At 36.2% G+C, this 21,418-nt stretch overlaps 1 protein-coding gene across 2 annotated transcripts in view; it reads right to left on the reverse strand.

The window, feature by feature from the left end:
* Window positions 1-1,200: 1,200 nt before the first annotated feature.
* The window catches only part of ITGA1 (integrin subunit alpha 1), a 163,124-nt gene continuing 142,906 nt past the window's right edge, over window positions 1,201-21,418 (reverse strand). For both annotated transcript variants that reach the window (XM_043887636.1, XM_043887637.1), the window contains exons 23-29: window positions 20,305-20,407; window positions 18,544-18,657; window positions 18,271-18,375; window positions 18,004-18,108; window positions 16,490-16,582; window positions 14,020-14,136; window positions 1,201-8,030 (exon numbers count right to left, since the gene is read on the reverse strand). In XM_043887636.1, coding sequence (XP_043743571.1) covers window positions 7,986-8,030; window positions 14,020-14,136; window positions 16,490-16,582; window positions 18,004-18,108; window positions 18,271-18,375; window positions 18,544-18,657; window positions 20,305-20,407 — 682 coding nt within the window. In that variant the 3' untranslated portion in view covers window positions 1,201-7,985. The remainder of the gene's footprint in view (window positions 8,031-14,019; window positions 14,137-16,489; window positions 16,583-18,003; window positions 18,109-18,270; window positions 18,376-18,543; window positions 18,658-20,304; window positions 20,408-21,418) is intronic.

Consider the following 21,418-nt stretch of genomic DNA (forward strand, 5'->3'; position numbering starts at 1 on the left):
TTCTGTTGCCAATTCCAGGATGAGGGAAGGAATTTGATGGCTATCATCCTTTTACTATGAAAGAAAAATTTTAAAAATTAAAACACCTACAGCATACCATTTCTTTGTGATTTGAAGTATGTCAAAATAGAAATATGGAAAAAATAAATATGTATGCTCAGAAACAAGACAACTTAATGTTAGTAATTTCTGGTGCTGGTGAAATGATTATTTTAAAATTATTTTTTCTGAATTTCAAATTGTTTTACAATGTGAATATGTTTCCTTTTACCTTAAAAGATTTTTTCCTAATCTAAAAATTGTCACTCACTTTTAAAAAACAATTCAAATAGCTATTCTAAAGAAGAAAACAAATTATCTGCAGTCCCTTTAATGATCACTTCTATTTGGTGAACATTGTTACTAAAATCTGCTTATGATTATCACATTAATTTTATTATTGGACACCACAAAGGATAAGAAAAGCAAATGTTGTGTCTATGCTCTAGACTTAAAAATAATAATGTTTCTGTGCCTGCCACTTATTTTACAGAGAATATAGCCAGATTCTCTCTACTACCTCCACTGCATTTTCCTCCTGGGTGAAGGGTGAAGTGGGAAAAGAATTACTGAACTCATAGTCAGAGAGAAAAGATAGTGCATTGGAATCATGTACTGACACAAATTTGGTCCAGGACCTTACAGATAACCTCTTCATAAGTCAGTCTTTTTCTTCCATTAAAATATCTCCTTTATTCACTCTACTGCATAGCTTGAGGATAAAATCTTTTGTAAGATGAACACATGTTATTATACTTCTTCCAGCATTTACTTCTAGCCCTTATATATGAAATTATTTCTTTAAACTATAGGCTGAATAGAGAAAATAACTTTTTTCACTTAGTTTTTTGTTTGTTTTATACTATGTGGTCCAATCTATTATTATACAGCAGATAATTTATTATTAAAACATCTCATTAGGAGAAGATAGGTAGTAATAATGGATTCTGAGGTTTTTGTCTCAAGTTTGCAAAAGACTAATCTCCTTGCTATATTGTATAAAGGAAGCACCGCAGACAGACTGCATTTGCTTTTTGTTTTTTCCGCTTAGAAGCATTAAAGTGGAAACCTACCAAGGAGCTAAAAAAAAAAAAAAATGGTGCTTTGGAAGAAATACTAATCTTGGACAAAATTCGTGTACTTAAGATCACAGCAGTCACATTTTTCTTTGAAAGAGTCATTTTTTTTTTATTAACATATAAGACAGGATGCTCATTTACCTTGACGTAAAATACACAGCTGATGCACAAGATAAGATAGAATTATACAAAAATACCAAACTTCTGACCTCAAATCAGTGTACAGGATGCACCACACATAGGACATTCACAATAGATTTTTGGTTTCTCAGCTGTTTCTAATCATGTCATCTTAAATCATTGTTACCTGATAACCAATTTCTTTTTTAACATGTATTGAAATCAGGCACTTAATAAATGACTAGAATCAACAGAGTTAGTGCTTCTTTGTTCTTGAATGCAATCAAAATATTTTCTTCTAACAAGCTGGTCCAATAAAAGTCATTTGCATGCACCCTTAAGCTGTTCATTTTAATGAGTTTATTCTGAGGCAAATAGACAAGCAGTGAATATACTTCATGTTAGACCATGCAGAAAAGTTTATTAGAGTGAGTATGATACATGTTTCAGGGCAATAGTTATTATATACAATGTTTTTCTTTTTAATAAAATGGACACTTTTTTTTTACACTGTCTGTCAACAATTTTACAACCTGACGCTAGTAACACACAGTACATCATTCTCGCTTCAGGCCAGTGTTCCCTCATAAGGAACACAGAGGGTGGCTGTTACATCTTGAATAAAGGCAGGGGTGTCTCTCAATTAAATACCAAGTATTGGGATGTACTGTGTGAAATGGTTCTAGAATGAAGAAGATCTGAGCTGTTGCTGCTTCAAATGATGTTTTTACTTGAGCCAAAGCGTGTTAAACTTCAGGAAATTAACCCTAGTTAACAGACAGGTAAGAATATACTTTTACTCTTATTTAATCAACAATTTACTTGTGTGAAGTACATGTGTTAGTATTGTGGCCAGGTATGATGTGGGCTAAAAATGCTTACAGTATTTTGAGGAATAATGGTGTGTACATAAAAGATAAATCGCTTTAGCCCCTCCCCCACATTTTTTTTCTGTCTCTCAAAATGCAAGATGTCTCAGGGACATGGCAGGAAGACTCACCTATCGTTGGACCAGTGATGCTAAGATCTCTCAGAAAGCCACCATTATTGTGCTGTGTGGTGACCCTCTACTGCTTGGCTACTCTGTAGCAGAAAGAAACAATTATACCACTCACTCTTCCCCATCCAATCCTCTTTCCATCTCTTGAAAACAGAGTTGGGGACAGGGACTGTCAGTATGTGACTGTTGAATTCTGGCTTTCATCCTATCATTTAGAATATTTCTTTTAAAAGTTTGGTTCCCAGTCTCTTTGCACAGATCAAACTGAAATAAAAGATTAAATGCTGAGTCTCAGTCTCTTGCACAAAAGCTCCTGAAATTCCAGACTTACTCTTTTTTCATCAAGATGTGATTTGAAATATGGTAACATCAAACACAATCATAGTTATCAGTGTTCCTGGTACCCGCCCAGTATTGCCATGATTTCCATGGTGTGTCAGATAATTAGAGGATTTCCAAGACTCAATTCACCAATAAGGAACATCCAATCCTCAAGGCCTTGCAAGGGGCACCAGGCTTCAAATGGCCTTTCCAAGAAGACCCAGATTAAAACCAAACATCCCCACTGTACAGATGAGAAGAAGCCTCCTGGAGGGCAGAAAGCAGAGAGATCCTGCAAATGGCCCCTCGGTCCTACTGCCCAGTCATCATGACATTGAAATTCTCTACCCTGTGATGGAGGGAAAATGCAAGGAAGTCCTGTGTAATGTTCTGAACTTATTAGCTATGGAAGAAAGGCTTTAATGTATTTTGAAAGGAAAGAAAAAGCTGATCTCAAAGCAAAGAGCCCAACATTAGAAGTGATAACTCATCCTTGTATTGATATATTTCTTGGAATGGTAAAACTTCAGCATGTCCTTATGTGTATATTTTTTGTGGGAGGGCTGATCCTGGGATGTAGTGGATTTGGGAGTTCAGGTTTAAGAACTGGATGTCCCGGGCACCACATGTTGTGGGGACAATGGGCTGGAGACTGAAGAGCCTCCACACACTCCTTTACTTTCCCTCAAGGCTGATGGTCAAAGGCTGTTGCTTGGAATTGCTAAACTCAAGGTTGAACTTTAATACGAGGATCAAAAATACTGACTCTTTCACCAGATTATAATGTTGGATTTTAACTCTCTTTCTACTGTTGTACTTAAGATGTTGCACAACAGTGCTTCCATTCAGAAATGGTAGGCTTCAGCCTTCTGTAATGCACTGCAGAGTTCATTTCCAGTGGTGGTTTCAGAATTTCTGGGTAGGAAGTGATCAGGGACAGCAAGCTGGTTAGAATCCTGTTGCCCAGGGGATTCACCTTACAGTTGTATTTGCATTAAAATGCCTGCTGTTTACAGTTAACTTGTATATTTTAATTAAAAAGTAGTAGCATCATTTTGAGGGTTTTAAAGCTCCTCTTTTTGATTTTAGATTATATTGTAATTTCCATGGATGAGGATGGGGATTAGGGGGTGCTGATAGAGACCCACAGAAGGGCTAAATCCTGCCAGCCCCACACTGCTGATAGTGTCCCAATAATGGTTTGTAAATGCTTTAAAGATGCTCCATCTCTGAAGTGCCTTTCATCTTGCTCCTATTCCATTTACTGTACCAACCATTTAGATTGCTACAGAAGAAGGTAGAACTGACATCCTGTGTAAGTGATCAAGTCAAAGCAGCTGGTATTCACAGCAAACAGAGCACACATTTTAAACAGATTTTTCTCTAGGAGTCTTCTCAAAAGTGTCCCTTGGGGAGAAGACTAATAGAGGGAGACTTCAGAAGTGCTGAAAATCAACGAAGGATACATAGGATACTAGTTCTAAAAGACTGATTTGCCCGGAAGCCTCTCTATTTGAAGAATACTGTGGCTGTCCTGGACACAGGAACCATGCTCTGAGCCTGAGTCTTCCCTAGTTTTCTCAGTGTTGTGTGAAGAAAAGACAGCTGATTCACAAGGAGCAGATTACAACATGTTTGGCCAAGAGGACATCTGGTAGGAAAGCGCCGGCGGGCACACGCTGTAAACTGTGGTCCTTCCGGGGCCGCCTGCAGAGAAGGCACCAGCTCTTCCCTCAGCCTCTCCTCCCACCCAACTTAACTCGAGCATTCTGCAACCGCCTCTTGCTTTGGTGCAAATATTTGTTTCCCAATTAAGCCTAGGTATTGGTTTTATAAAAGGTAAAATTATAAATTACTATAGTTGAATAAATGTCAAATTTTATAAAAGTATGTCCTCCCACAAACCTCATTTCAAACCCAGTTATGACATAGAAAATATTCAAAGATTAAATTGCCCGAGAATCTAGGGCTTGGAGAAAATAACTGAATAAACTGGATCACTGAAGTTCAAACTGAATCATAGAAATTACAAATATTTACAGAGAATGACTTTTCACGGTATGGCTCCCGGGCTCTGGATTCCTAGAGAAAGTGAAACAGCGTCTTTGCAGCTGTGTAGGTCTGATTTTCATTAAATTTCTTCAAAATTATATATATTTTTACTTTCAACTCCTTCCTTTTCCAGCAAGTTTGTATCATTTTATTAATGTTAAAGGAAGATTACAGTGTTAGAAATTAAGATGGAAAAATAGGAAACTGTGTAGCACTTTGTCTACTGGGCTTGAGGGTAGCATTTTAAGAATAATCTGAAATCTGATTGTATTGTGCATGTTTGTATATGTATATATATACATGCTATATTTTTATTTATCTATCATATCCGTCTATCATCTATATCATTGTCATCTAATCTGGGTCGGGAAGATCCCCTGGAGAAGGAAGTGGCAACCCACTCCAGTATTCTTGCCTGGAGAAGCCCATGGACAGAGGAGCCTGGCGGGCTACAGTCCACGGGGTTGCAAAGAGTTGGACATGACTAAGTGACTTAGCACACGCATAGTCTATCTCAATGGTGTGCTGAAGCCATCTCATACTGATACAGGAGAGCTGACATTTATATTTTCAGGAATTCTACAAGCTGGTTAGGGTTATGTTAGTAGCTTGAAAATGGCCATGACAAAACAATTTAGATTGTTTTGGCTAATGACATAAATCAGGGATTTTTTTTTTCCTCCTGGAAAGTCAGCTATTAAACAATTTACCAGAATACCACTATAGGTTTGGTATGGAAAGGGACTTCTTACATAGTTCAGTCTATAGCAAAAGCAACAATTAATTTTTAAAAATACCAAAGTTAAAAAAGGAAGTTTTTTTGCAATTTAATTTAACCAATAAAAGTTCATAATTGTATCACTTTTCTTATTAACGGTTTTAAAATAATAGCATTTTATATATTTCCTAATCATTGACTATATTTTAGAACATCTGTACAAAGTTAATTTGGGACAACTGTTGACATTATTTTAGCCAAAGCTTCTACATTTATGATATCTAGATATTACATAACTATATGCTAAAGTTAAATATTAAAGAAAGTGAAAAGAATATGCAAAGTGGATGAATCAAACTTCTCCTGTGGTGTAGCTTTTGTGTGTTTATTTCTTGTAAACTGTCACTTGGTGTTGAGGTATTTTTTCTTCAATTTGTGTCTGGGTATGCATGCATGCGTGTGTGTGCGTGCGTGCATGTGTGTTTATAACACCTACGTGCACCGATGCATAGACACATACACACATAAACCTCAAAAGATTACATTATTAGGGAAACAGGATATCTGGCTCATTTAACAGTCTACTTAAAAACCATGAATGACTTATGTTTAAAACTGTGTAGAGCTTATAAGTAGCTATTTGATCTGGCCAAATACCTCTTCCCCTCTTTTCTAATATGTTCAAAATGTCATCTTTTCTATTTTTCCCCTTTGGGTTAACAATATATTTCGTTGAAATCTGCATACTCCTGATTCAGTGAATGCTTTATCTAGGAGTCAGAGAACAAGTGTTAATTAAGAAAATTTTTTATCTATCAGATTTATTTCTAAGAATGTGCTGAGCTTGGAGCAGAGCTGCTAAGCGGGCTGTGCACTGTGATGACTCCGAATATGAGAGATGCTTGGTTGAGCAAAGGACAGGTGGAAAGAATGATTTTGGAACCTGGAGACAGATGGTGGGAATGAAGAAAATTCTAAAATGGGACATTTCTGAACAAATGACAGGCCAGCAAGAGGATACGAAATCTCCGGAAAGACAGCCTTTCTTTTAGCCACTGATGTCCTCAGCACTCCCCAGGTGCCTGTCTTTGACCATCAGGATATTAGGTGCAGATGTAGAGAGCCATGAGGTAGGCTGCCTCTGAGTCCACAGACAATTCCCTGGAAATTAGTTTTTTAAAAAAGAAATCCATGGCATTTGATTATTTTCCATTGATTTGCTGCTTTTTGAGAAAAGTAGAGCCCAGGATTTTCTAGATGAGGATGGATTCTGATCTTGTGACAGTCAGTCAGGTAGAGAGATGGAGTTGCTGCATAAGTAGCAGCAAATTTTACAGCAGTAGTTTACATATACATTCATTCATTGTTGTGTTTTTTTTCCAAGAAATGGAGCAACCTAGGAACTTATGCTACAGTAGAGTCCGATGCACCATAATGATTACTTCAAGAACAAAGAAGCTCTTACAAAAGTGTGATGTCTTTCTGTTGGTATGAGGTTTCAAACTTGAAATTCTTTAAAATGCATTTCTGGAGACATATTTAAATATTGATATGCCACATTTAAAAAGCAGTGGCTTGTTGGTAAAATGCAATACTGAAATGAAATACTGCCTCTTCATAGAAAGAATTGTGTTTGGAAAATTAAATACCTTTACAAAGATGAAAAATAAACATACTCTCACAGCTTGAGGGTTTGAATGAACCATGTACCAAAGAGTTGAATCAACTCTTACTGTGGGTTACATCCTGGGACCCTTCATGTTTGAAAGCTGCCCAGCAAAGATGACCAGCATTTCTGCAGCATCCATCAACATTATCAGAAATCATTTTTGCATATACTGCACACATGATTTTTTATCACAAATCAGTGCCATGTCACATAAAACTGCTGTTATTTTTAGTATAAAAGAGTTTTGAGTTTCAGAGTTCAATATCAAAATTAAGTGTGTTCTATAAAAGCTTAAATTAATCCATTCAGTGCACTTGCTTTTCAACAAGTCTTTCTTGATTTTTCTCTCCTAGATAAAATTTCAGCTCAATTGTACTAGTTTACAAACACTTTGGAAAGAAAATTTTCCAAGCACAGAACCCAACACAAAGATGCTGACTGTATTCTCTGTGATTTGATTCTATTTTCAGTCCATACTGTATATAGGAAAATTTTTCTTATTTAAATGAGGGGAAGTGATCTTTTTCAGGTAAAATTCCTTTCTTTGCATTCACAGATGTTGACTATCATGCTGAATGTGGATATCCATCAGGAATCAATGGAAAAAGCTTAATTTATATTATTTTGAAAGTAAATGCTTCAATGATCATAAAAATCTTTTTCTGTATTCCTTAAATACTTTGGTGATTTAATATATAAACATATTTGTACAGGTTATTTTTCATCTTCAAAACACTTTGTAATTTTGCTTACTCAACAAAAATGAGTAATTATTTTAAAATATTTTTCAACATTTTATAAAATATATCTTTACGGTACTGTTTTTGGATCTTGCTTGATCTGTTATTTTCTAAGTGACTAATCCCTGATGGATTACATAAAGTTATGTGACTATGTCTTTGATTGTATTTATTAATTTCTTGTCACATATTTGAGGCAAACCTGAGGATAGATTATTGAATAATTACTTCTTCTCTTCCAAATATTTCACTTCTCCATTTTCTTCTTTAGTGGTCTTTTGAAGAATCCGATCTTAGAGAAAATACCAAACATAACACAATTAGTTATTTGAATTTAGGTAATAAATATTAATCTCAGATAAAATTTAGCTTGGTAAAATGTTGGCAATTGTGGGCATTCAAATAAAATAATCGAGAGGTATTCTTTTCAATTGACCTATTAGGTAATATTGAATGTCAAGAAATGACAGTTATTGGACTTCCCTGGTGGTCCAGTGGTTGCGACTCTACCTGCCAATGCAGGGGAGTTGAGTTCGATCCCTGGTCTGGGAGGATTCCACGTGCCTCAGGGCGACTAAGCCCCTGTGCCACAACTACTGAGCTTGACTGATGCAACTGATGAAGCCTGCATGCCTAGAGCCTGTGCTCTGCAACAAGGGAAGCCACCAGAACGAGAAGCCTGTGCAACGAAGACCCAGTGCAGCCAAAATAAATAAATAAAATTGAAAGAAAAGAAAACACCCCGTCCCCCGCCAGTAGATTAGATGATACAGAAGAACAGATTTAAAAAAAAAACTAAACTAATATATGTAGCAAACTAACTTAAAGGGTTCTGGAAAAATATTTCGGGAGACATGCAAACTGTAGTTATCCAGCACTGTCTCTACTTTGCCATCATCTTTCTTTTTCAAGCATGTGTCAGAGAAATTTCCACCGAACAATCAATGGTCATAAATTGAGGTCATTAGAGATGATGGTGAATCTGGTAGGTACACTATGGCTAGGAGGTTGGGGAGCTTTCTGAGTTGTCTGAGTTAACTTTAAAAAGATATATTTTCACTTTTGGCTCTGATGTGCTGGGTCTTCATTGCTGCGCGGGCTTTTCTTGAGTTGCGGTGAGCCGGGGCTACTCTTCGTTGTGGTGCTTCTGCTTCTCATTGTGGTGCCTTCTCCCGTTGCGGAGTGGGCTCCAGTAGTTGCTGCACGTGGGCTCAGCAGCTGTGGTTCCTGGGTGGCACGGGCTTAATATTTGTGGCACATGGACTTAGTTGCTCCACAGCATGTGAGTTCTTCCCAGACCAGGGGTCGAACCCATGTCTCCTGCATTGGCAGGCAGACTTTTTACCACTGAGCCATAAAGGAAGTCCTGGATTAACTTTAAATGTATTAGCTCATCCATCTATATAGGCTTGACATAGAGAGACTCTTGAAAACACCCTGTATCATTTGGATATGAAAATGAAGTAATTGAACATATGAAAAATTCCACATGGTGGTGAAGGTGGGTCACTTTTCATGATGCATTGTGATAAAAATTACAACTGCTTTATTATTTCCAACTATATAGAATAATAATAATACTTTTTAAAAAAGGATAAAGAATCTGCCTGCCATTGCAAAAGATGCTAGAGATGTGGAGGGTTGGATCCTTAGATTGGGAAGATCTCCTGGAGAAGGAAATGGCAACCCGCTCCAATATTCTTGCCTAGAAAATCCCATGGACAGAGGAGCCTGGCAGGCTACAGTCCATGGGGCTGCAAAGCGTTGGACGTGACTGTGCACATTATGTTGTTACATTAAAAAAGAGGATAGGAGCTGGAAGGAACCTTTGCAATATTCTAATCTAACATGGGTATTAAAAAATTTTTTTAAAGGGTCCTAGAGAAGTATTCTTTTAAATCTGTATTCTTTTAAAAACTTTCAGGTGGATTATAATAGTTCAAGCAAAGACTGTGAGTTAATTCTTTGGAAACATGGCACTTTCATGTCATTTTAATCCTGAAAGAAAGTGAAAGTGTTAGTCACTCAATTGTGCTGGACTCTCTGTGACTCCATGGACTGCAACCACCAGGCTCCTCTGTCCATGGGATTTTCCAGGCTAGGATACTGGAATAGGTTTCCATTTTCTTCTCCAGGGGATCTTCCTGACCCAGGGATCAAACCCGGGTCCCATGTACAGCAGGCAGATTCTTTTCCGACTGAGCTACCAGGGAAGGTCCCTTTTAATCATGAAGTTGTGGTAAATTATGCAAGGGAGTCCTATATTGTTTTAAAGAAAATTATTATTAAACATTTGAGACTTCTAAGGGCATACATGGGGAAAAATATGCGGTTTTAAATTAGAGAAGTTTTACTCAGGGCTTTATGCCTTCCTCCACTCCAGAACTTAGTTGGTGGTAGACATCACAAAAGAGGGGACAAGAGAACAAATGAACATGAAGAAACAATAAACGTGTCTTCCCTAGAATACAAGGTCTCCTACATGTATCAGGCCTTTTTCTCTGAGCCAAATATACGCATTCTGGATTCACAAACCATTAGGCCCTTTAACTTGTACCTGCATGTCCTGAGTCGAAAATAAATCAGATGAAGCTCTCACAAAAGCAGGTGGTGAATCATGACTTTTCTCTTTCCTGCCCTGCCCAGTTCCTGATCTTTTCTTCTTCCCTCTCAAGTGGTTTTTTTTTTTTCTTGCTTCTTTTCAACCTCCCTTTGCTTTCCACACATGAAAAGCTTAGTTTTAAAACTCAGCTCCTGTTATCAAAAGTTTTCTACCCAACTGATTCTATTAACATTGGGTTTTTCAGTGCAAGTTGGGTGATTAGAGTGAAAACTAGGAAAATATATGTTCATAGCTTCAAATTGGACAGGGCCAATTCTAGTCAACATTGCAACAAGTTAAGTCTGTTTGCAGCACCCAAACTTACTTTATAGTTTTCACTTTCTTTCTTTTTCTTTTTGTATTTACTTAATGATCTTTTTTGTGCCCCCCCCCCCCCCCCGCCAGTTAAAAACCCTGTGGCAAAAGTCTGATTAAACAGTCCCTGGCAGAAATACGTGCTCAACGGTTGTAATATGGAATATGTGTTGAATGAAAACATTTATCAGTTCAGTCGCTCAGTCCTGTCCAACTCTTTGCAACCCCACAGACTGCAGCATGCCAGGCTTCCCTGTCCATCACCAAAACATTTATATTAACATATAAAAGGCTACTAGATAGCAGTACTATCCCCGACTCACACTCCCCTCACAATATGCATATTGGATGAGGAACAAAGCTACAGGATTAGTAAATAAATCATTAAGGGTGGATCTTTAGACATCAGTATAAGATCAGGTTAAGACAGGAACAATCTGATTTCTCAGGGTTCCTTTGTGGACCATCTCATTCTGTCCTTTTGGTTATGATGACTGAACCTCTCCCTTAGCATGTGTTACCATATTTCAGGACATACTTCCCAATCTATTTAAACCTGTGTCCTCTAAAGCCTTCTCCCCTCAAGATTAAGTATAGTAAGCACCTACCAAGATTTTGTCAAGTCTTAATCTCTTCTATGCTATGAAGATAAAGCTACAGAGACTGTGCTTTTTGAAATGGAATTCTAGTTCCAGGAGAAATCTTTGGCCTGCTCCCTGTAGAAAGTCTCAAACTGAGAGTTTTGATGAACTCCCAGACTGGTAGAAGAATGAAGAGGAATGGAAGAAAGGCTTCTTTGGAAGAAGAATGAAGAGAGGCTAGTCCTGAGGTTTCTGCTCCACTAGTCTAAAATTAGTCTAAAAAGATGCCTGGGGATAAGGGTAGCCTTTCTGAGCTTACTGCAGACAAAATGCTTCAGGGAGGTTCAGGCAAGAGGAGGGCAAGTAATCTTTCCAGTGTAACAGAGCTGCTGAAAGGTTGAATCCAACCAGGGACTATCACTCCAATACCAAATATTTTTATGTATTTCAGGGAGTTCATGACCTTCTTGAGCAAAACCAATTCCTGGAGCTCCAGAGCTAAGAGCTTGCCCCACAGAGTGCAGCAGAGGACTATACTGGATAAAGGCATTGCTTCAACCCAGTCCTTTACTAGATGAGAACTCTTAGCGGGGTTAACTTCTGTTTGCTTCAGTGTCCCCAAGTATAAAATATAGTTAAAAGACTTAGTTGAAAAGATTGTAAAGAAAACAGAGTGAATAGAAGCAAGGGAGACCATAGAGTTAGGGGGTTAATAGCGCTGACACAAAATTGAAATGGCCCAGATTCAGATCTCTGTTCTGAAACTGACAAACCATGTGACTTTGGGAAACATATTTAATTTTTCTATGCCTCAGCTTCTTTACTTACAAAATGAGGTCCATAATAGTGTCTTTCTCATAGGGTTGATGTTAATATCTGAAGTGGAAAAGCTGAAAACGTTTCCTGGTACACAGTGAACACTCAGTAAGTGCTAGTTTTCCTCCCCTCTTTTGTGGAAATACCATTCTGATTACTGGCACTCACGCTGCTGTGACTGAATTAATTAAACCTACAGGTCAGGACTGTCCAAAGGTTGCTAAACCTTTGGGCTTAAAAAGAAGACCTAAGAAGCCATCAGAATGTATCATCAAATCATATCCTGGATGGAAGAATGTGTTTGCTTTTACACTTATGCTTTTTTCAGTGTTAGCTGCTCAGTCGTGTCCAACTCTTTGTGACCCCACGGACTATAGCCCACCAGGCTCCTCTCTCTATGGAATTCTCCAGGCAAGAATACTGGACTGGGTTGCCATTTCCTTCTCCAGCTCTTTTCAGACCGATGACCAAAAAACAGGGCTGAAAATTATTTGTTAATTTTAAGGAGAGGTATGCAGTTAGGTCTGAGACTACTTAAATATCAGCTCTGGCTTCCCCCTTCTCTTGGCAGCAGTGCGCTAAAACTGTATAAGCAAGTGCTGTGCTTAGAAGACCATATTGAAAGAAATCAACAGTAAAATGTCCTATCACAGGTGCTTACAAACAAAGAAACCCTTTTCTACGTTCCAGGCACACCCGTGACACCACTAAGCCGGGCCTTGGGTACCACAGTGTGGCAAAGCCAGGTATTACAGACAGAGCGTGGATACCCTGTGAAGTAGGAGGAAGAGCTGCAGGCCTGAGATGGAGGAGAATTCTGTCCTGGAGACTTTGCTGGAGAAAAGCTATGGATTCTATTTAATAAACTAAATGCTCCTGACATACATCTTTAACATAACTGTGTTCATCTTCTCTGAGAATAACCTCCCGAAAAGATGAAGATAGTCATTGTAAGTCAGAGTGGATAGGAGCAGTTGGTAATTTGATGGGGGAGAAATTTACTATTTAAACTATTTGATTAAAAGACACTTCTGTTGCTCGGATATCAGAAAAATGAATATGTAGCCACAATCTCTGTTTTTAACATATTGATAATTTCGCTTTTGAACAAAACAAAAAAATATAGGGTGATAAATGCTATAATAAATGCCAATTTGATATTTCATTAGAAAAACATTAAATTCAACTATGAGATTTTATTCTCTATTAAATTTATCCTAAAAGGTATCATTTCATTTCTGCTTAATTTGAAAAAGATATAAAGATTGAAAGATTTTGCATATCTTAATTTAAGCAAAACATCTACTGATATGGAAATAAACATCTGTTGATATGTAAATATACAGATTGACTAGACAAAAAATAGGTTAGTTTTACAGGAGGATTTGAAACAGGAGTGTGTGAAAGTATAAGATTTCTGTGTCATCAACTAATTGAACAAATCTCTCATTTCTCATTCAGGCATGCAACTATTGCATAAAATGTGGTATTTTTATATATTAAAGAAGCACTTAATTTTTAAGATACATAAAGATATGTGATGAGGATAAGGGCTTTATCTTAACCATAATTCTGTTGCTTCTATGTTCTTAAACTTACATAGAAATGCATTCTTTTCTTTTTTCTATAAAAGGGAGTTTTCATTCTTCTCTGCTTATAAAAGTAATGCATACTTAATTTAAAATTTCCAGTGTTATAGACAAATGAAGTTCCCCTATAATCCCAATCTCTAGAGAGATCTTCCATAATTTTTGGATATGTCTATTTTTTTCTTGTACAAAAGTGGGTTCAAGTTGTGCACAGTGTTTGAGATATATATTTTTTCTTTTTAATTTTGTCTTGGTTGTCATTTCAGTGTTTTTAATGGCTATACAATACTATATTCCAAAGCATGGATAAATCAATTTGTTTCACCAATATGCGGTTGACAATTGAAGGAGAAAAGTCTAAGGAACTCTGGGTCTTACCTTCCACAGCGCTAATATGAGCAACATTAATAGCAATAATCCAGCAAAAGCACTCAACAGGATAACCCACAGTGGCACTCTGCCTGGTAGCCCATCTTTGGATATTTGGATAGCAAGCTGAAAATGATTAAACAAGATTGTTAACATTGATAAACACCTCTTAGAACTTCCAGAACACTGAGTTCTTGTAGGCTATAATTTTCTACCAAAGAGTGTACTCAATCTCATTACTACCACAGAGAAAATAATGAGTTCATTTCAAAAGGCCCTTCTTCTATTCTAAATGTCTAATCATGTCATATTCATTATTACCAAAACAATTTTACAATCTCATCCTCCAGAAATTCATACATAAAGAGTAAACTAGCTATGAATCAGAATTCTCAAGGGTAGAGGTGAATTTCACTCAGGGAGGATGAGCAGTATTTTATGTTTTAAAGTTTTATTCATAGCCTTCAGTGCATTGTTGTAATAGCATAAGTTTGGACTGGAAGGTTGTCACAGGTTGTTGACATATAAACCTGAAGGGGTCTTCTAAATCTAACTTTAATTCTAATTATAATGTACTTTATTTTTTGCTAACAAATTGAGATATAATTTTCATACAGTAAGATGCACAAATCTCAAGGGTACGGATGAACAAATTTGTGCATGCATTTCCTCAATGCATTTTTTTTTATACCACACTGTCTATTTCAGTTGACCTTCTTTTAGCATCTATAAGTTAGATCTTACCTGAAGTAAACTTGAAGGAGACAGCTTTTAATGTTACAGCTACTCAAGCTCTCTCAGCATGGCACCTAACCCTCAAGAAAACTTGTCTGCTCTGAGTCCTATCCCTTATATTTCTGAGGGGGGGGGAAACTAATTTAGGGTAGCTGTCAATGACCAATAACACCTCAAGGTTATGTATCTCCCTTTAACGGGGAACATCTCCATTCCTTAACCTAGAGGGGAAGATTAGAGGTAAAAAAGAAAACTAACAGGGAAGATATTTGCATAGAATGCATACTGATCCAGATCCCTCACTTGACTCTGAGTAGGTCACTGCTCCTGCATCTGGAAGACAGAGCTGGCAAGAATATAGACATACATGGAATCAGACCTTTGAAGACAGACTTTAAGCACATCTAAAATAATTCCCTGAACTTAGAGGTACAGAAACGGAAATCTGGATGCGATCAGTGATTTTCCCAAGATCATACAACTATGAAATGATAATTTTTAGTAATTTTAACAGTTTAATTTTTCTTTAGAATAAAATGTAGAAAAAACAGCTCTGTGGGAAAATTTAAATAACATATTTAAAAATGTTAAATATAGGGAAACTAGGGATGTTAAAGAAAATGTTAAATAGGGAAAATAAAGCTAATTATAAAATTTAAACAAAATATATTTAGTAATCAAATATACTCTTTTCCAAACCCTTTCCAATATAATATATACTTTTTTTTTTTTGGTCCTTACTGGTAAAATTTTAACTTCTCTACATGTGGAACAACTTTTCATGTATCAAGCTAAGTGCTGTTTATAAAGTAAGAAAACATTATATCCAGATATTTGATGCATATATTCTTTAAAGGTACATACTTATCAGAAGTCACTGACATTGTAATTATTTTAAATAGATACTAATTTGATGGAGGAGGAAATGGCAACCCACTCCAGTATTCTTGCCTGGAGAATTCCATGGACAGAGGAGCCTGATGGGCTACATTCCATGGTGTCAGAAAGAGTCAAACATGACTGAGTGACTAACACACTCTAATTTGAAATGAAAAATGAAAACTTCTCAACGTTTGGTAGTTTCAAGTATAATTTTATGACTCATGATGTCCATATGAAATATTTAAGCTCTCATGATAAATGGGGAAATTATGCTCAATTGCCCACATGTATAACAGGTGTTTTGACCTTATTTTACAATAGGGAAAAAGAGAAAAAAGCAAACCATTGTATTTTTAAGAAGAACTCCAGCATGAATTTGTGTCAGGGAATATTACTTCATTTTTGTTTCATATTTCCCAATGGCTAAATGAAAAACCTTTTAAAATAAATTTACAAGTATTCCTATACTGTGTAAAGACACTTTCTGGAAAGAAATTGTTTTTCAAATCTGCTGTTCAATGTCAACTGCATTTTGTAATGGTAGTTTTTAAGGATGAAAATTACAAATGCATCATATGTTATCAAGGTAAGAATAAAAACATCAATTTACTGTGATGGTTATAAGTAATAAAGTCAAACATGGCATGCTAATTGTAAATATCATGGTTTTTCCCAGTTTCTCACAAAAAAGGAGACTGAAATCACACTTGAAGCTAATCAAGTGTAATTTGAAGCAGAAAGTGTCTGTCACTTATTGAGAGCAGTGCTAGTCACTGCTTTAGGGACTATAAGCAAATATAAAACGTTATGTCACAAATGGAGTGAAATGTATAATGTTTTCAAAACTTGGAGTCGCACTTACCTCTCTTTTTTGATTGCCAGCACTTAAAACTAGTGATGTATTTTCACTCTGAAGTTCTGCCCTTACAGTAAGATTTAAGCTGGAAAAATGTGCCTGAAAAGCAAACAATTTATTTTCAGCATATGGAACTAGTCACAATGAGAGCTAGCCATGTTTTAGAGCAGTTTTTCAAACTAAAAATTTCCTGAGATTGAAACATTTAACATCCAGATGGCATTCGTGGTAGGAAATGATGACTCTGTATCCACCTTTCCTCTCTGCACTCAGGTTCTCACTTAGATCCTTATTATAGAATTTTTCTGAATAACACAGTTTCTATTAAAATTTTTCCTTTGTAAAATGAACTCCAAATCCTGCCCTCCTTTCATGTAATTAGGTATGGCATAGCTACTCTCTGGTAATGAGGTTTATGTGTTTAGAATTAAATTGAAATTACCAATATTCAACAATTGATGATTTATTAAAGATAGCAACTTAATATGATCAAATCTAAAAATAGAAATTTCATATAATTAACAAAATATTTCTAATAGGGAAACAAATAATATAAAATGCAATGGATTAAGTTTTAAAGTAGTCAATTGTCAGATGGATTTGACTTTATTAGGTGTCAAAATGTCCTCCAAAATAGATAGACAGTGTAATGCAATAAATTTATCATATACATTAGCTCTAATCTTTGTTAATGCTGTCAAGGATTATCTCTCCATGACTCTTTGTTTCTTTTTTAAAAAATTAACTAATTTACTTTAATTGGAGGCTAATTCCTTTACAGTATTGTTCTGGTTTTTGCCATACATTGACATGAATCAGCCATGGGTGTACCTGTGTCCCCCATCCTGAACCCCGCTCCCACCTCCCTCCCATCCCATCCCTCTGGGCTGTCCCAGTGCACCGGCTTTGAGTGCCCTGTTTCATGCATCAAACTTGGACTGGTGATTTATTTCACATATGGTAATATACATGTTTCAATGCTATTCTCTCAAATCATCCCACCCTCACCTTCCCCGATTCTTTGTATCTTAACTGAGTTCTAAGGTATTAAGGAAAGTGCAAAGGAAAGAATAAGAGAAACTTAAAAAAAGCATATATATGAAAGGGGACCTTGGAAATAACTTAGTTACTAACAGACAAGGAAGTGAGTGAGTGAAAGTCGCTCAGTCATGTCTGACTTATTTGCAACCCCGTGGACTATAGTGTCCATGGAATTCTCCAGGCCAGAATATGGGAGTGGGTAGCCTTTCCCTTCTCTAGGGAATCTTCCCAACCCAGGGATTGAACCCAGGTCTCCTGCATTGCAGGTGGATTCTTTACCAGCTGAGCCACAAGGGAAGCCCAAGAGACAAGGAGAATGACATCCAAATAGTTGATTTAGTGGAGCTGAGGCTTGGATCACATTTGTATAGGCTTTCAGTCTTACATTCTTTCTAAAGATGCACTCTGCTTTGTTTTATTAAGTGATGAATATTTGTTTATATTATTCAATTATTGAAGAGAACTATACAATCACTTACTTTTATAAAAGTTGGTTTCCATAAGATAAGTGAAACATTCACTTGGCTCGTGTCAGACGGAATCAGATTACATGTGATGGTGGCAAATTTACATGCACTGCAATCCTGTTTAAATGCCCAGAGGTATAAATTAGTATTCATGCCATTTGATAAAAGATAGCATATTAAAAATATTCTACATCATAGTTATTTTTAGGTTGATATTGAATTTATTCACTTGGAAAGCATGAGGTAAAATGAGCACTTGTCTTGCTAATTTGAATTTACCAGAATGGTGCCTCGTTTGATATCTTCAGATTTGGATATCATTATTTTCTTCCCAGTGTGGATACCAAAAGGATCCTGAAGGTTACTGGGTATGCAGTTGACATTCTAAGAAATAAAAACATGTCTTTTATCAGATGAGATATCAGAGGGAAAAATGACTGGGTACAATAATGTGAAGAATCTGTGAATGATAGACATTGCCAACCACGAATGATCCCTCCTGGGAAGTGTGCAATATAGAAGAAGCGTAACTCTGAGGCACACATGACTTACCTCGGAAGACGACCATCCACTTGGGTACAGTACAGGAAAACCATCCGATGTCACATTGGGAAATGAAATTGACAGTTTAAGTTCTGGCATTGGAAAATGCCCACTTTTTCTAATCTACAAGGAAAAAGAGAAAAAGAAACGTAACCTTTTTTTCTTTCAACAGCAAGTTTTCTGTCTTACATAGGATTTTGCTTCTTAATTGATTAATTAAGTTGTGTAATATTTTGAACCCCAAAATGAATGTAGAGGATTTTATGGCACTGCACAGAGAATTGGCCTTTCCTGCTTCCTTCCTTCTTCCTTTTCTTCCTTGTTTGTGGAATTCTCTAATCTAGGAAAAGTAAATGGGCCTAGAAAAAACTGATAGCCTATATTTCAAAAATTTATTCCAATAGTAGAGTATCTGAGGCATTTCAGCAAAGGGCATAAATAAAAACAATGAAATATTCTTGATAGTGTACATTTATTTCCACTTTGTAAGAGGATTTCCTTTTTCATCATTGCCAATTCCCAGAGACACTGAGACCATCTTCTAACAATGCTGTGTGATTTCATTCTTCTGAATACAGATTTAAACCCATCATTTGAATTGGATGCTTTTTACTTGAGTAACAAAAACTTGAGTCTGTATCTGTAAGTAGGCATGACCTAAAATGACAGCCTGGCTCAACTCCATAATTACTTACTCTAATGGTTAGGAAAAGTTTGTTATGAAGGGTTCAAAAATAAAAATAAAGGTTGTAATATAAAACATTATTTATGGAGGCATTAGTAGGAACACCGTAAGTTGTGGTATATATAACACGTATGAAATGTAGCAAGGAGCAGAATGAGTTACCAATTTATTTGTTGAGTAAAGGAAATTATTACCAAGACAATTTTTGAAATAGTCATGTTATTTTTTTAAAAGTGTTTTTCTAGTTATACTAAAAAATGCAAACAAAGTCTATGTGGTTATAGGTAGAGTCTATTTGATTCCTTATTCTCTCTAGGAAGTCATTCTAACTAATTTGTGTCTTATAAGGAAATTAGAGCTCTGGGTCTTTTAAGTTGCTTGAAAGTATAATTATCATCAATTTAAATAAAATTATTTTAAGGTGACTTACTGGTAAAGAATCTGCCTGCCACTGCAGGAGATACAGGTTTGATCCCTGGTCTGGGAAAATCCCACACGCGGTGGAGCAGCTAAGCCTGTGTGCTACAAAGACAGAGCCGGTGCTCTAGAGCCCGTGAATCGCAACTTCTGAGCTCACGTGCTCCACAGCAAGAGAGAACCCAGGGCAATGAGAAGCCCCTGCACTGCAACTGGAGAGTAGCCCCCACTCTCTGCAACTAGAGGAAAGCCAGTGCAGCCACCAAGACCCAGCCCAGACAAAAATAAGACCCCCATGGACTGTAGCCCACCAGGCTCCCCCGTCCATGGGATTCTCCAGGCAAGAGTACTGGAGTGGGTAGCCATTCCCATCTCCAGGGGATCTTCCCTACCCATGGATCAAACCCAGGTCTCCTGCATTGCAGGCAGATTCTTTACCATCTGAGCCACCAGGGAGCCCCTAAATAAAAAATTTAAAACTATTTTAAATTATAAATTTATTTTAATTTAAAGAAATTATATACACATAATTTAAAGAAATTATAAAGAAAAATATGCTGGAATAGATTAACTGTTGAACCAACATATTTGTATGTGTCTGTTAATATTTTAACTTCTAAACTTACAAACACCTCTTTCACAACACTAATTTAGAGGTAATTTCTTACCAAGTAGAAGATATCAATTTCATTTCCAAGGTCCTCAGTAGAATTAATAACTTCAGGGACAGTCTCATTGGCCGCAATTGAAATATGGTATTCACTTGCAGAGCTTAAAAAAAGTAATTGGAAGAAGAAAAGTAAAATAAAACAAAGTGAAACTTTCACTTGACCTCACTTTTTCTTTCTATATACTAGGAACCCCGCAATAAGTACTTCAAGAGATTTCAAATCAAACACAAATTCTTTTACCCTGAAATCTAAAGTTAAATCTTTGAGGAGGATGAGAAAGATTATAATTTAATTCAATAGTTACCAATGCTTAAAATACTAAAACATGTATAATTTTTAAAATAAAAGTTTGATTGATAAGACATGAAATGTTTTCATGAATTTATTAATATCATCTACATTTAGTAAATAATCAGGCTAAAACTTGGTATTTTTAATAGTGCTGAATTTAAATAGATTTTAATAATTTGTTAGCTTTTCACAATTTAAAGTCATGTATTTACTGTTAAAATCTTTTTCATAAAAGTTTCATAAAACTTTCAATCTTTTTCATAAAACTCCATGTTCTTTGGATGAACTTGGTAGAAGGAAATGTAACATAAACATATTTAAAAGCAATCCTTCAGTTTAGAGAAGATAAAAAATACATGTTTGCCAAAATTTGATTTTAAATAAGTGAAAAATTCTTGGGATAAGTCAGTGTACCAGAGAATTGAAAGTAAAAAAATAGAAAACAGTGAATAGAATTAAAGGTTAAGATATATATGCAAAATCTACATGTATATCCTACAATCCTTTCATTTTTGTGGTCTGTTATTAGTAAAACAAAAGTGCCATAGAAGATAAATTAATAACATGACAAGAGTCAGAATAAATGACACAGAGTTTTGTACTTTTTGTACACGGCTCATATTTATTTAGCAAAAGCCTGGAGTCCTGCTCATGCAGGTTTACTAACATAATTGGTGTTTGGATAGCTCAGAAATTCTTACGAAAAAGGATGGTTTATGAATAATGGAGGAAATAAATTTTATTGCTGTTTAGTCTTTAAGTTTGGCCACCTGATGCGAAGAGCTGACTCACTGGAAAATATCCTGATGGTGGGAAAGAT

Source organism: Cervus elaphus, chromosome 25 (assembly GCF_910594005.1).
Source record: "Cervus elaphus chromosome 25, mCerEla1.1, whole genome shotgun sequence".
NCBI classification, from domain to species: Eukaryota; Metazoa; Chordata; class Mammalia; order Artiodactyla; family Cervidae; genus Cervus; species Cervus elaphus.